A 15441-nucleotide genomic window follows, 5' to 3' on the forward strand; every position below is an offset into this window, starting at 1 on the left:
TCATCACAGCAGACCTGCCCCACTGTTCTTTAAATGAGTTTATTGTATATGTAAAGAGCATGGTTCAGTAAATATGCATGCCGTAATGGTAGAGGTGAGGGGAAAGAGGGTAAGGCAAGGCCAACAGGAGCACTGCCACCCAGACTAGAAATGCCATGGGGCATAGTTGGGGTGTGGGGTGCTTTAAATCTTTGCAGCCAAAGAGACAAAACTTTGCTTCACAGCCTGAGATTACCAGGGAAATTCTCAACGTGAGAGTGGGGAAAGATGGGAAGGGGGCGACTGTGCTTCAGAGAAACCTTCTCTTGGTGGCTCTTCGCCCTAAAGAGACTGAGACCCCCAAACAAGCCCTCCAGGTCCCTCTTGGCTGGCGTGATCCGACCTCACACAAGGGAGTGTGTGCGAGGGCACTGAGGGGTGCAAGCCATGGCGGTGGGCCCCTCTGCCCCAGCGTGCCTAGGAGGGGGCAGGGTCCCAGGCTGGCCCACAGCGATGCTGGCAGGCTGTGTCCGCCCCGGCAACAGTCTGAGCGCTTCCAGAACTAACCCATGTGTTCCTCCCAGCAGTCCCGGAGGACTGGGCTGCTATTCGCATTTGACGGATGAGGACACCGAGGCATGGGGAGGTAAGGCGGCTTCCCCACGACCGCACAGCGCTGTTGCCCCTGATTTCGTCCCGGTCACGATCGGGGCAGCCCGAGGAACAGTGCTAGCTCCTCACCCAGGGCCGGGCAGCGGCCGGAGACCCAGGGGAGTTGGGGCTCGGAGCCAGACAAGTCCCGCCCCCGCGGGCCGCGGCGCAGCCAATGGGCGCCCGGCCCCGAGTGGGGTGACGCGGCGTCAGCGCGAAACTCCCGGGAGCCGGGCCCTGGGTCACATGCGCCGCGCCCATTCGACCCGGGGGTGGGTCCGCGGTGCGGGCTGGCAGGGTCTGAGCCCCTGGGGCCAGTTGGGCCTGCTCTTTTCGGCCCGGCCTCCGGGCCAGACACCTGGCTGGGACTGCCGCCAGGTGTGCGTCCGGACACGGGGGCGGGGCTGACGTGGGACGGCCCCGCCCCCTGCCCGGGGCTGGGCCCTCGGCTCTCAGGACCGTGGGACACGCCCAGCTCCCAGCGGGGGGGATTCCGCGCGGTCACCCAACCCTGAAATAGGGGTACACATCCCCCCCCCTTACTTCTCCAGACGTCTCAGAGACAGGCATCTGTGGGTTCCGAGACATTTTGGGTAGGTGTCCTGCCGGGAGGCCGGCACGGCCTCTTTCCAGGCTGCTCTCTTGGCAGAGCTCAAGGGTACGGAGAGGGCCAGGCACTAGAGTTGCCAGGGCTCCTGGCACTGGGCAAGAGGGCTGGGCTTGGCCACCCTGGGCATTGACTAGGAGAAAGCTGAGACCCCCTCCCCACTCCAGGAGTCCCCCGTCAACCCTGCCTGCCCCAGTTTATCCTTCATTTCTGTGGTAGCTAAGCTAGGACCTGCCCAGGTGATGGCCAAGGGGGCCAAAGAGCACAGAGCCAGGCTGCAGCCTCATTTCCCCCTCTCTGGACATAATGGAACCAGATCGCTGTTGACATAGATGATTCTAGTCCTAGTTGACCCTGTATTCTCATTCTGCGTTAGCCTCTGCTGTGTGCTGGGCAAAATAGTTCTAGCCCTCTCTGAGCTTTTTGGGTCAGCTTTGCCCAAAGACGCTCACTCACGGTGGTGACCTCCGGGATTATCAAGGAGTCCATTCAGTAGACACTCCACCAAAGATCTGGTGGACCCACCAGTTCCACTGTGCTGTGAGGGGTGAAGCTGACGGAAATGAAGAATGAGGGGGGACATGGGTCCGCTGGGGGTCAACTAGCTATCTGGGGTGAGGCCAGGTGTAGATTGAGTGGGACTCACAGAATGGGGTGGGTTGAATTGCCAGTAGGGAGAATGGGGACCCCAGACATCACTTGACCTTTACCTGCCAAATCCAATGCTACATGGGTTCCGATTTTGAATTGTCAAATGTAGAAGATGCCATCTGAAGGCTGGATTTCTGGCTTTCCGTGAAAATGGGAGTATTGAGCCACACCGGGCTCTGCAACTGGTATGCCCCTTTAGCCAGGGCTGTGGAATCTCTGCTGTCCCCATCAGTCCCCGGGTATCAGACCTAGACTACTCCACTCGTAAATGAGTATAAGAAAAAGACCCCTGTAAGTCTTGGGCTGACCACCTGTAATCCCACTTTATAGATGGGGGAGTATACCCCAGAGAGGACCAGTGACTCGTTCAGGGACCTGCAGGGAAGCCTGACACCCCTGGTAGGGTGCTCTTAGAGCAGACATGGGGGTGGAGGGGGGAGATGGCACCAGGCAGAGGAGTCCACTCAGTTTCCAGAAACATCCCACTGAACCCCAGTGCTGACAGAGATTTTGCTTCCTGGGATGCCGAGGGCCTGGGCTTGGAGGCCCTGGCCAGACTCCTCTGAGGGCAAGACCTGGTAGGGGGTCCTCTGAAATAAATTGGAATTTCTGGGTGACTCATGCCTATTCAAGTCCTCTTGTTCTGCCCACCCCTGGTCCCTGGGAACCCTAAAGAGACCCTTTCCTTGGAAAAGAGATGGGCTGGGAAAAGCCTCTCCTCGGGTGCTTCAGTGTGACCAGCGAGCAGGGGGGACTGTAAGCAATGATAAGACCCACAGTGTTCCCACATGGCGCCCTCCAGATCTCTGGGGAAGCCAACTATTGCTGGAAAGCAGCTCCTCCCAGGCTCCAGTGAAGGGAGGCAACCAAAGGTTGACGAGGGAGCACTGAGAGAGGAATCCAGAAGCTTGTCTCTGTCCAAGTCTCCGCCCCTCCTTGTGCACTGCCATCTCTGGCCCTCTCCACCCACGCTGCAGTGGCCACCTAATGCCTCCTTGGGTATATTTTTGTAAGATTTTATTTTTAAGTAATCTCTACACCCAACATGGGGCTAAAACTTACAACCATAAGATTAAGAGTCATAAGCTCCATGGACTGAGCCAGCCAGGTGCCCAGTTTCCTCAGATTTCATGCCCCCTCTGCCAAAGTCTGGTTTTTCAGAGTGGGTTCAGGAACTTTGCTACAACTATTGAGAGAGCAGTACCCTCTCTCTGCTAGTGGAAAGTCAGCCTGGAGCTGCAGACAGCCTTCTGTCAACCACATGGAAGAGCCTACCCAGAGGAAGCAGAGGCAGATTCCCAAACAAATCCCTAAGCACCTAGATCCAGCTATGCCTGAAGCTGAACTATCAGAACTTTTCAGTTCCATAACCCACGAAATTCCTCTTCCTGATTAAATCCACCATCTTTCTACCACAGCTAAAAAGTTCTAATATGGCATCTCTAAATGAGGAATTTGGGCCACAAACTACCTTTATCTTGGACAAAGAGATCTTGACGCTCCGTGACTTTACTTCAGCATTTCCCAAACATCTTTCCCCAGAGAATCCCTCCTTTTTAGGAACAGCTGTTAATGGGCTGGGGAAATGCGTCTTGGCAAGTGCCTGCTGGGGATCTTGGGGATCTGAGGTCTCTCCCAGGAGGCTTGTCTGTTAGGTCAGAATTGCCTCACCAGCCTCTCCCTCCCCTGTGGCTGGCCTGCTCACTGCTGCCACTTCATGCAGCTCAGTTACTCTGGGCCTTGGCTGCTCCCTCACTCTGCACGCCTTGGAAGAGGGCTCCAGGGCTTCCTGGCTACAGAGTGTCCTTGATTCTGGGAACTGAACAGGCTGTGAGCTCTCCGAGGGGAGGACTCAAGCAGCCCCTCCCCTCGGGCACCAGTCTGGCACACAGCAGGATCTCAGGATCAGGTGCTGAAAGTGCACGGGGCGTCCTGGCAAGTCCACGGTGCTTACCTCGGGGCCAAGCCACTCTCCACAGGGCAGGAACAGAGCTCAGGATCCACGCCTTCTAGTCACCGGGACTGGGGACAGGGGGTCACCCACACTTCAGAGGCCCACCCCCACACTCCCCCTGGTGTGGGAGCCTCTATCCCATTCTGATTGGCCAGAAACAGGCAGAGCCTTCGCAGAGGTCCCTAGAGCCCATCGAGGCAACTGGCTCAAAGGAGCTGTCCTGCTGCTTCTGACCTGGGCTGGTGATAGTCCCCAAGTGGCCTCCCAACAGGGTCCCACCTGCCTCTTATCAGTAGGCAGGGCAGCCCCCTGCTGAGCTACCTTCCCACGGGGCTGCTGTTCCAGGAGGACAGGACGGCCTCCCGTGCCACCCACCCCTCCATGGCCCTGGCCTAGGAGGTCCAAGGTCTGAGTTGTAGCGCTGGCCCCCATTGCCAAGCCCTGGGCAAACTTAGGCAAGAGGATCTTCCCAGCCCTGTCTCCGCAGTTTTCCCAGGTTCACTGGCGGCTTGATGAGTCCACCACACTAGAGGTCCATCCTCAAACCCCCGGAACATGTAAGGATCAAAGGGTTCCCAGTCTCCTCTGAGCCTTGCAGAGAAGAGGCAGGCACCACGTGGCCCCCAAGTTGCACCCCTCAAGGACCCCTGGGACTCTAGGCCTGCTGAGGCCTGCAGCCCAGAGGACTGTGGCCCGGAAGCAACCCCAGGGCAGGATGGCCAGCTCCCAGGACGGGTGGAGAGGACAGAAACCTTCCTATTTTTTTTTCTTTAATAATCTCCACACCCAATATGGGGCTCGAACTCATGACCCCAAGGACGAGTCGCATGTTCCATAGACTGAGCCAGCCAGGTGCCCCCAGAAACCTTTCTAAAAGGGAGAGGGTTGGAGGGTATAGGAAGTGGGGGAGGGGTTATTGCTTCGTGGGATGCTGAAAATGCTCTAAAATTGATTGTGGCGATGGTTGTGCAACTCCGCGACAAACTTAAAAACTACCCAGGGGCACCCAGGAGCTCAATGAAGCGCTGGACTCAACCTCAGCTCAGGTCTTGATCTCAGGGTCGTGAGTTCAAGGCTCGTGCTGGGTTCCGTGCTGGGTGTGGAGCCTCCTTAAGAAAAGCAAAAAATAGGGGCGCCCGGGTGGCTCAGTTGTTAGGCGTCTGCCTTCGGCTCGGGTCGTGATCCCAGCATCCTGGGATCGAGCCCCACATCGGGGTCCCTGCTCGGCGGGAAGCCTGCTTCTCCCTCTCTCGCTGTGTCTCTGTCAAGTAAATAAATAAAATCTTAAAAACAAAAAATATAGGCTACTTAATCGTGTACTTTACAAGGGTACATTATACGCTACGTGGATGTTATCTCGAGAAAGCTGTTCCTAAGCCTGGGGGTGGGGGGCAGGGGTTCTCAGAGCCGTGGCTCTCAAATTCAGTGCCCAGCCCAAGCTGTGTGGGTAATCTGGAGGATGCCAGGCCAAGCCCGGGGAGCCCAGCGGAGGGGGGCTGAGGCAGTGGCTCAGGCCTGATGGCTCAAGGCCTGGGATGCTCTGGGTGGGGCCGAGGGCCTAGGACCCAGGTTGAGACACAAGAAGAACCCCAGGCCCTGGGAGAGCTCTCAGGCAGAGGCCGTGGCAGGTTTCTCGCTGCTACAAGCAACACCCCCAAACCAGGCTGTGCCCCAGGACAGCCGAACTGAGACAGGCATGGGGATTTTCCTCTAGCCCAGACTCCCCTGGCCCTGCTCAGGCAGCCCGGGCGTGCTTCAGGGGAGAGCGGAGCAAGCCTCCCCAGCTGATCCCTCTAGGGGACCCCCCAGACGGCCCCGGCTTAGAGAAAACAGGTGTCCAGAACAGGCAGGCCCTTTGCACCGTCACAGTGGACTCCACAAAGATCACAGAGGAACAGTTTGTCTGTTTGTTTATTGTGGAGTATTTTACATGCAAGAACCCAAACTAGAGAGACAACATCTGGAAGGAGAGCCAGTGGGTGGGTAGACGCGCTCAGGCTCAAGTGCATGGACCCGCCCTCCAGACCCGGCTCTGCCCGCAGAAACACACAACAGTGACATAACGCCAGACTCTGGGGACAGCTGGACAACAGACGCAACACAGTTCTCTTCACGGTAGTCCCCGACGATCCTGAGACCCTCACAAATTAAGTGCAAACTTTAGGAAATAAATATCTATCCCCCGTCCTCCAGAAGAGCCTGAAGATCTTATACACGGAAGGAGTGGAACTCTGGGGTTGATAGCTGTCCCCAGGGGCTGCTGGCTGCAGGGGAAGCCTGGCGCGGACCCCCACGGACCGGGAGGGCAGGGAGTGGGCACTCGGACAGGCGGGTACCTCAAGGGGCGTCTTCTGGAGGTGCACACGCCCCGAGCCAAGGTGCTGAAGCTGGCTACTCCCCACAGGGGCGGACAGCATTCTGCCAGCACAGGGAGAAGAGGCTCACGGTGGCCGGGCTGAGAACACAGGACTCTTGGCGGCAGCTTTTCCCCAGTGAGCCCACAGTCCCCCTCAAACCATCCAGAAGGCTGGGTGCACGGAGTCAGAAACGGGTGTATGTGGAGGCAAAGGGGGTGGGCGGCAGGAAGAGGAGGGGAGGGTGTGTGGGAGGCTGAGCAGCTGTCTGCCACGTGCTGCTGGAGGAGTCCGGGTGCCTGCTGCCCCCTGGAGCCATCCAGCGTCCCTGCCACCACTCTCCCAGTTGGGGGCCATGCATGGCAGGGCAGGCCCCCTTGCTCTGGACCCCTGGGTGAGCAGGGGAAGGGCAGCAAGCCCCAGCAGACAGCATGGTTGCTCACACGGATGGGGCTGACAACGAAAGACAGGAGGACAGACAACAAACAGTCACCCTTTCCTCTGGCCCACACCGGCGACAAGTCCTGTCAGCTGAGAAAGCCCTTGTCCCCTGCACAGACAAGCAGGCAGGTCACCTCTCGGCCTGGCCCCAGGCGGCCGGCTCGGTGCCTGGGGCTCCCGGACAGGGACCCCTCTGCGGCGGGCCAGCCAGAAGCCCACCATGGCCCTGGGTCACTGCTGCCCACTGGCCCCAAAGGCAGGCGGGAAGCCATGGCTAGTTTTCTCGTCTTAGCACACAATGAACACAGAAAAGGTTCAACACATCCCCAAGAAAATATTTTGACAAAATAAATATTTTAACCTATAATCAGGTATAATTAGTGCTTATAAGGAATCCCAGCAATAATTTAGTGTAATTAAGTACATACTGTATCTGTGATTTCTAACACTTGTGGAAAGGCTGGTGGCTCGTGAGGGGTCTCCCTCTCCTGGGGCGCAGGCACTGGCCAGCTCACCTGCCAGAGCTCTGCTCCCCTCCCTAAGCAGGTAGCCTGCGCTCCCCAGGTGGAAGGCAGCCAGCAGTCTGTGGCTGAGGGGGCCAATGGCCTTGGGGATAGGAAGGGCTGGCCAGCACCCCTTTAAGGCCACTGGGGCCTTGACTTGGCTTTCTGGGCAGGCCTCAAGCGTCACCTTGGCCTCCAGGTAGAGGCAAGCTGCCTCTGGACTTGATGCGTGTGGGAGCAGGAGGGGCAGTTCCAGGCTGGGAAGGCAGGTGACACTTCCCTGCGTGGGCCGGCACCTTCCTGTCAGCTTACAGGACCCACCACCACTGCCGGGCTGGCCTGGTCTCTCCAAGCCCGGCCTGGAGTTGGGGGGCAGCTCTAGACCACGGGTACAGAGCAGCTGTGCTGCGGTCTCCCCAGACAGACGCTGGCCTCGGCTTCATTCACTGCCAGGAGCCCTCTCTCCCCTCATGACCCCGTTCTTGTGGGGACTTCCCTTCCTATAAGGCAGGGAGGCTGGTTCTTCCCTCAGAGGATGCCAGGCTCGGCGGCTGTCACAGGACTGACCCCCAAGGCCCAGCTACGAAGGCGGGCCCCCGGCTCTCACAGAGACAAGTGCTCTAGACTGTGCCACACAGCGGGCACCTGGGTCGCTGGGTCCAGCCAAACCATCCCGGCCACCTTCTCTGCAGCTCCTGTCAAGCCAGCTGACTTCAGACGTGTGAACATGCAAGCAGGCCTCGGGGGGCTCTGCGTGTGAGCCATGTTGCGGAGAGAGGGGCAGTGGCCCCAGGTGCAGGGGCGGGGGGAAGAGGGAGGTCATGGCCCTGGCTCCCCGGAAGGGCAGGGCTGGAGTTAGGCTGCCTGAGCTCTGATCTCTGAGGAGGAGCTTCTGCATGTCCCCTGAGGAACTGGAGTGTGACTTCCCCAGCTGGTCCTGCCAGACAAGCCCCCAGCCAGACCCCAGGCATCCTCTTATGGGGAAGCTGCGGTGCGCGCCTGGGCAAGGCGTTCTGGGCCGGGTGGTGCCTTGCTGTGCACGGAGGTGTCCAGGCCCAGCCCCAGATGTGTCTCCCAGAGCCCAAGGCACTGGTGTCGGCCTGTGTCAAGGCAGCCTGTGTCAACGAGCTCCCTGCTCCGGCTGCCAGGTGGGAAGGGCTGACAGCACCACGGCTTGCGAACATGTCTGGCCTGGAAACCTGGGCAGCGCATACTGAGACACTGACCCGGGCCCCAGAGACTCACGGGCTGGCTGGAAGCAGCTGTCACAGTGCTTTCCTTCTTCCGGGCAACCACAGAACAGGGGTGGGTCAGGCTGGCTCGGACACCTTGCCCACGGCCAGGAGCCACACCAGTAACGGAAGCAAGTATAGTCAGCCTCAGGCTCGTGTTAGCCTTCCGGGTCGGCTTGGAGAGAGGGTACAAGTCGGTGGCCAGGGGGGTCTGGGGTAGGGGCAGGGGGAGGAGGGCAGGCTGTCGGGACACGGGGACAACTGCTCGAGGGCAGCACGTTGGTGGGCATGGGTGGTTTGGCTTCTGGTAGTGTATCTCTGCGGGGCTAACCCACGTGCCTTGTGACCACCATCTGCAGGTTGCGTGCCGTCCTCGCAACTGCCCCTGGCTCTCCCTCTGCACCCCAGGAGCCTACGGGGCCCCCTTGGTCCCGGGCTCATCCGCTGAGCCGGCGTGGCTGGGGGGCCTGGGCTAGCAGCTTAGTGATGGAGAGAGGGTGAAGAGGACGAGAGGCCTCACACACGGGCACCCACACAGCCTTCTAAAGTGCCAAGCACGCCAAGTGCCACAGCGTGACACGCGTCAGAGAGCAGCATTCCAAGGAGGGAGACCAAGCCCACAGGTGCAGACAAGCCCTTTCTGGAACAGGGGCATGGGAGGGTAGGCTGGTCCAAGGAGACCTGCTGAGGCAGGCAGGGGTGGGCTATGTGGGGTAAGGGTCTGGGGTCTGACCCCCTTCTCTGTGGGAAGGGGACTGGAGAAAAGACAGTCCAGGTGTCTCCTCGGCAAATGGTCCCACAGCCTGCTTTTCCAGGGAGGACATACAGGCAGAGGGAGCCTGTGGGCAGGAGGGGCGGGGGCAGGGGTGAGAGCCTCTGGCAGCCGTGGCACTGTCCCACCCCCCAGAGAGAAGAAGGTGGCTAAAGCTGGTCCCGACTAGTGGGAGGCCTGGGAGCAAACACGGGGCATTTCCATGGAGACACAGCAGCACAGGACCAAGTGGGGACTGGAGATGGGAGGGGCGGCCAGTGCCTCTTGTGGACCGGGGAGATAGGAGGTAACCTGCCGTTTGGGGAGCCGAACCACAGACCAGCTCACAGGGCGAAGAGGGCGTCCTCTGACCGTTCTGGCTTCTTCCGGCCAGAGGGGTTTGAGGCTGGGGCTGGGGCCTCCCCTGGGGGCGAGGGGAGGCTGGGGACCATTTCAGCAGCTTTCGCTCTTTCTTCCAGGAACTTGTCGAATTCTGCAATACAAAACCCCGGGCAAGGGCCGGGATTGGTAGGGGGTTAGACCTGCAGTGAGGCTCAAAGGACCACATTCCACCTGCTCCCCGTGGAGTCCCCTTCCTGTGCCAAGAGGAGTCACCCCTGTGCAAGTCCCCACCCTCACCACCCTGGCCCTGGGCTGCCTGCCAGGAAAGGAGGCGGGGAGGGGCAGGGGAGCAGCCAGCCCTGCACAGGGGCTGATTCTGGGCCCTCTGCTACCTGAAGACCCAGCCTTGATTCCCTCCTCTGTGGCCTCCCAGGCAAACAGAAAGCCTGGCTGCCGACAGGTGGTACAGGAGGAAGGGGGCCACTGGCCCTCCAGAAGTGAGGTCACAGGACGCCAGGCCTGAGAAGTGCCCTCTGTGCCCTGTGGACTCCCGGGCATATATCTTGCATCTCCACTGGATTGAGAATTCGGGGGGAGGGACAAACTGGTTAGGACTGCAGGTCTGGGGGCCGTGCTGACCTTGGATGGCTGTCTGGCCCCACTCATCACTAGCTCTGGGACCTTCTTCTGACACTTCCCCTCATCAGCACAGGGCCTGGCTGGGGCAGAGCAGAGCAGCCCATGGCAGAGGAGGCCAGGCCAAGCACGGATGGGCACCAGGAGAGGCCCGAGACCACGTGGGTGCCGGCTCCTGTGCACGCCAAGAGCCCCGGGCAGGAGGAACCGACGGAGGGTGGGGAGCTGTCAAGGTGCTGACCAGGTCGTACCTTCACTCGTGACGCCCTCCTCCAGGTCATCGCCCTTCTGCAGGAGGAGCAGAGAGAGCAGCATTAGGGCCCCACCCTGGCGACATGGGTTCAGCCTACCCTCCCATTTCCCTTCCCGGAGTTCCGCAACAGTTGAGGACTGCCTGTCCCAGCAGAGACTCGGACGTTTGTTTTTCCAAAAGCAAAACCAACACAAAACAGAACAAAAACCCCAAACTGAGTAGTTCTAGGCGTTGATGCTCGGGAAGAGCCAGGAAGAAAAATTTAAAAAAAAAAAAAAAAAGAAAGAAAGAAAAGTAAAAAAAGGGCGCAGGCTGGCTCTCTGGGCTGAGCTCCGGACGGGACCAGAGCAGGCTACTGTGCACCCATCCACTCTCTCCCAGAGCAGGGGCCTCAGGGAGGCTGAACCCAAAGCGTGCCCAGGGCCCCCTCGGGTGCTCATTCGCTCAGCAGCCGCATGGATCTGGGAACACGCTGTCCGTGCCCACAGCTGTGAACTGCAAGAGCGCCACGAAGCTCCGGGCACAGGGCTGACAAGGAGGCAGTCTTTGGCCGCTGGAGTGCCGTCCTGCCAGAAGCCGTGTCCCGCAGCCTCCTGTGGCCCAGATTCCGTCACCTGCTGCCAGTCCCCAAGAAGCCATGGAAGCTCCGAGACCTCTTAGCAATGTGGTGGGTAAGACTTTTGTTTGGAGGATGCAGTGGTCCCTGGGAAGTCACTGCACAGCGACAGAGAAGCGAGCTGGATGGGGAAGTGGACAAGGCCTTGGGCTCGGCCAGGAGATCTGGCTTCCTTCCTGGCTCTGCCATGACCTGGTGCTCAGCCTTGCTGGGTGGGTCCCTGCCCGTTTCTGAACCCCGGGCCCCCCTTGTGAGGGGAAGGCCTTGGTCCTTCTTGCTTCGCTTCTTTCTGGGAGACGAGCTCTTTCTTTTCCAGGCATTCCCTTGCGAAAGAGGTCGGGGGGATTCTCTTCCTTCCCTGGCAAGGCACCTGGGTGTCTGCCTTGCAGGGCAATGAGTGTTTCAGAAAGCCTAGCTTTGTGGGGAGGTGGCCCCCTGGGGTACAGGAGGGGGGGCAAGTCAGCAGCCCCCTGCCAGCCAGGCCAACCCTGTGGTTAAAGATGTTCTGTTCTGGGGACAGGGTCCCCTAAAAAGGCTGCAGCTAGAAAGAAGAGATGAGGTATCTCTAGGACTGGGACTCTGCCCAGCCATGCCCTTGGGCAAGCTGCTTCCCCTCCCAGAGTGCATTTCTTCATCAGCCCCCCGACCCACAACCCCCACTCTGCGGCCAGGGAAGTGCTTTGTAAGCAGCAGAGGGAGGGACCAGCCACCGCAGCCCTCCTTTCTTGGGACCTGCTGCCACTGACAGATGCGTGATGTCCTCACCTTCCTATCTAACTCTGTGGCTAAACAGTCTCTAGGGCAAGGGTTCTTTTAAATCCAAGATACCAGAAGACACTAGGGAAGTGGGAATGACAGTAAATTGAAAAACAAAAGCAAAAACAAAACACCCAACTCATCTGTGCAGAATTTCACATGAAAAGGAAAAAAAAATTAAAAATAAATCCCGCTAAGATCCAAAAACCCTAAAGCAAAAACCCCAAAGCAAAACAACAACAAAAACAAAACAAAACAAACCCCCAAAACCAAAAAATCCCAAGCACACACACAGCTGCTACAGAACAGTTAACCGGGGACAAGTGTGTGCTCTGGAGCCAGCCAGAGCCCTGCCCGCTGCGGCCCCCGGGGCAGCCGGAGTTCAGGGGCCGTGCCCGGAGCAGGTGCACTGGGGCAGCCACAGCCCGGGGTGGGCAGGAGGGCAGGCGAGCAGAGCCGGCTGGCCACCCTCCTCCGCCACCCCTTGGGGGAGCAGCCGGTGGCCCCTGGCCTGTCGTCAGAAGCGCTTGCCTCGCCACAGCCCGCGCACGATAGAGAAAAGTCGAGTCTCACCAGGTCCGTCCTGAGCCACACTTCAATGTCGTCCATGACAGACGGCTGCGCAACGGGGATCTATGGAGGCGGCAAGCAGCGGGTCAGGCAGCCCCACAGCCAGGTGAGGGGAGACAGAACACCGAACAAAGGAAATCGTCAAAAGCAACCCCCAAACGAAACCAAAACGTACACAGAGCAAAAAAACGTGTTGGCACAGCAGGCGCGGGCAACACAAGGCAGCCACATATGAAATGGCAAGCGAGGGAAGCGATGAGGTGGCCAGTTCTAAGAAGCAGGGCTGACCGGGGTGGGGGGGGGTGGGGGGGGATGGGAGGGCAGCGGTACGCGTTCTTGAAATGGATAACTTTTTGACTACTCTCAGCCCGGGGTTGCAAAGCCCCTTCTCGTCTCAGGAAATGCGCTGGTCCTGTAGGCTGGTTTTGAACTTGAGCTCATAGGGTTAGGGCCCTTGGAAGAGTCCTGCCTGTTGGCTGTCCAGCCTCACCCCCAGGGGTGACAAGAGGAGACACCAGGGGGCCCCCTCCAATGTCACTGGGCCAAGGGGCAGTCTGCCCGGAGCGGGGGTGCAGGTGGCCAGGCGGGCACTGAAAGTATTTCGGACTGTGTCCTGGTGCACTGGTGAGTGGGAGGAGGGGAGCGCCGGGGACTGGGTAGGCCTGGCTGATAGCAGGCCCATCTCTCGCCAACAGAAATGGGCGTAAGCTAGAGCTTTGATGACCAAAGTCAGCTTTGTGTCTCTTCAGGGGAGAATCACGAAGCGGCCCGGAATGCAATGGTTCCTTTAGTCTCACTCCATCTTCCCGGCTCTCAAGGGCTGGCTGGGCTTCGGGAAACAAAGGAAAGGAGTTCGGGAAGAGAATGGAGAACTGGGGAGCAATGGGTGGGTGGGTTCCGAGCCAACAAAGGTATGTCTCATGGGCGCCGCCTGAGCTGTCTCCAGACCTGGCCCAGCCATGCCCAAGCCTGGGGGGCACGAGAGGGGTGAGAAGCGATTCTGAAACCTGCATTTGGCTAGTACGCAAGAGTAGCTCCCAAGTCTGCTATTTCCAGAAAATTCACTAGCACTGTGTCTATGGCTGGTTTCCCCCAGGGTCACAATCTAGGGTAAGAATACAGTGAAAATAAGCAATCAGCGGGCTGCCTTCGTGTTTGCCAAATCTAAAAAATAACACGACCTTAACAAAGGAAAAGAACAAAGATTTCCCATCACCAGCCCTGCTCTGATGGGGACAAGCCACTCCTGGAGGCAGAAACCTGCTGCTGATGGGCTTTGCGGTGTGAGGAAGAGCAAGGACTCCTAAGCCTGCCAGAGCGCACCAGGCAGGGGTCTGCGATCCGGCAGGAGCTCTGCGCGCCCACACAGCTGGCGCAGCAGCAGCCCCCTCGCTCCAGGCACCTGGGGTAGCTTCCCAGGTCTTGGGCCTAACTAGAGACCCAGCAGTCTCTTCATAAAGGCAACTTCGTAAAGGTGCAAGCCCAACAGCAATCAGATCAGGAAGACTCTATCTATGTTGTCATTAAGTGGGAACTTAACACTGCAATGAAAAAAATGGCAAGTTCAAATCACCCTGAGAGGGCTCCTAGGGACAAGGAACAAGTGATTCTCCCTCTGGAGGGCACAGATCCCTGGCATGGATGAGCTAATGGTACCCAAGGCAGCACCTGCCTCCCTCAACAGCAAAAAGCGGCAGCAGGGCACATGGGGTATGACCTGCTGATTTCACGCTCGCTGGCAGGACTTCTGTCTTGACATGTTTGTGGGACAGGAGATGCCAATTTTCATTATCTTGATGCTTCTCTAAGTCAGAATGCCTGGTCTGGGACAATGCATGCCACGCCCAGTTCTGAGAAACAGCCTGGAAAGTTAGCGGCATCTCCAAACAGAAAAAAACGCCCAACCACAGTTGGTGGCTGGGAGTGTGCACTGCGGTTTTGTGTTTGTTTTTTTTTAAGATTTTATTTATTTGACAGAGATCACAGTAGGCAGAGAGGCAGGCAGAGAGAGAGAGGGAAGCAGGCTCCCGGCCGAGCAGAGAGCCCGATGTGGGGCTCGATCCCAGGACCCTGAGACCATGACCTGAGCCGAAGGCAGAGGCTTTAACCCACTGAGCCACCCAGGCGCCCCATGCACTGCGGTTTTTTATACCGACCCAGCTTTAGCCTATCAAGGAGAAACAGAGGTTTGAGGGGCAGAGCTTTCCGATGTGTGGCGGGAGCTTGAGAAAAAGCCATGAAGGGGTCACGGGCCTTCAACCTTCTGATTTGGTTTACAATATTTTTGTCCCTGTTCCAAAGTCAGCCCCTCAAGGTTGGGTATCATGCTCCAGTTTTCTTCCTTGAGGATTAATCCCGAAACCCAGCACACTCAGAAAATAAACATCGACATTTGAGAAACTCCTCAAAAAACAAAACAAAACTTCCCAAAAGATGGATCATGGGAACACTTTTTCTCCTTCTCTTAGATGTCTCCTAATAAACAGTGGGCTTCTGGAAGCACATCCTATAGGCGAGGCCCCGGGAGCCAGGACACCCAGCGATGGACCCCTTGGGCTGGGCTGGTCAGATCATTTTTCAAGCAATCACTTTCCCCTGGATATGCTTCTTCGCTTAGGAGCCCTGGAACCTCTGCTACCCTAAGAAGCCTCAGGTCTTCGGGTAAAGAGGCAGAGCAGGAATGGGGATGGGACTTGGGCAATTCTTGGGCCTCAGTTTTCTTATCTGTGAAATAGGGTGATGGCTGGGTCATACTTCGTTTTCACCACCGAGGACTCCGAACCCCTTAACTTCCAGGTCAGGGTTTCTGTTTCCTAATTCTGAAACCCAGCAATATCGTACACAGCTGGCATTGAGTCCTTCCAGTAAGAAAGGCACTTGGCCTCGGGGTGGGAATCCCCGTGCAGCTATGGGGAGACCTAGGAGTAAAGCTTATAGAACACAGAGCAAGGGTTGTGTTCCTCGTGGTTGGACAGAACACCTTAGCTATATAAACCTCCCGGCCTGATAAATCAATGCCTTGAGACTTCCAGCAGGGCAAAGTTCCTTCTAGTAGCGCAGGTACTACTGGACTCAGATTAAGCACGCACGCTGCTCTCCAGACAGAACTGCAGAAACGGGGAGGGAGGAAGAGGAAGCTCTCCTG

The 15441-nt window shown here is 58.1% G+C and overlaps 1 protein-coding gene across 5 annotated transcripts in view; it reads right to left on the reverse strand.

The window, feature by feature from the left end:
* Positions 1–8508: 8508 nt before the first annotated feature.
* The window catches only part of TOM1L2 (target of myb1 like 2 membrane trafficking protein), a 116927-nt gene continuing 109994 nt past the window's right edge, over positions 8509–15441 (reverse strand). For 4 of the 5 annotated variants that reach the window (XM_047706418.1, XM_047706417.1, XM_047706415.1 and 1 more), the window contains 3 exons: positions 12300–12359; positions 10353–10389; positions 8509–9616 (listed from right to left, as the gene is read on the reverse strand). In XM_047706418.1, the coding sequence (XP_047562374.1) occupies positions 9468–9616; positions 10353–10389; positions 12300–12359 (246 nt within the window). In that variant the 3' untranslated portion in view covers positions 8509–9467. The remainder of the gene's footprint in view (positions 9617–10352; positions 10390–12299; positions 12360–15441) is intronic. The other variant, XM_047706416.1, reaches the window with a different exon arrangement.

This window comes from Lutra lutra, chromosome 16, assembly GCF_902655055.1.
Source record: "Lutra lutra chromosome 16, mLutLut1.2, whole genome shotgun sequence".
NCBI lineage: Eukaryota > Metazoa > Chordata > Mammalia > Carnivora > Mustelidae > Lutra > Lutra lutra.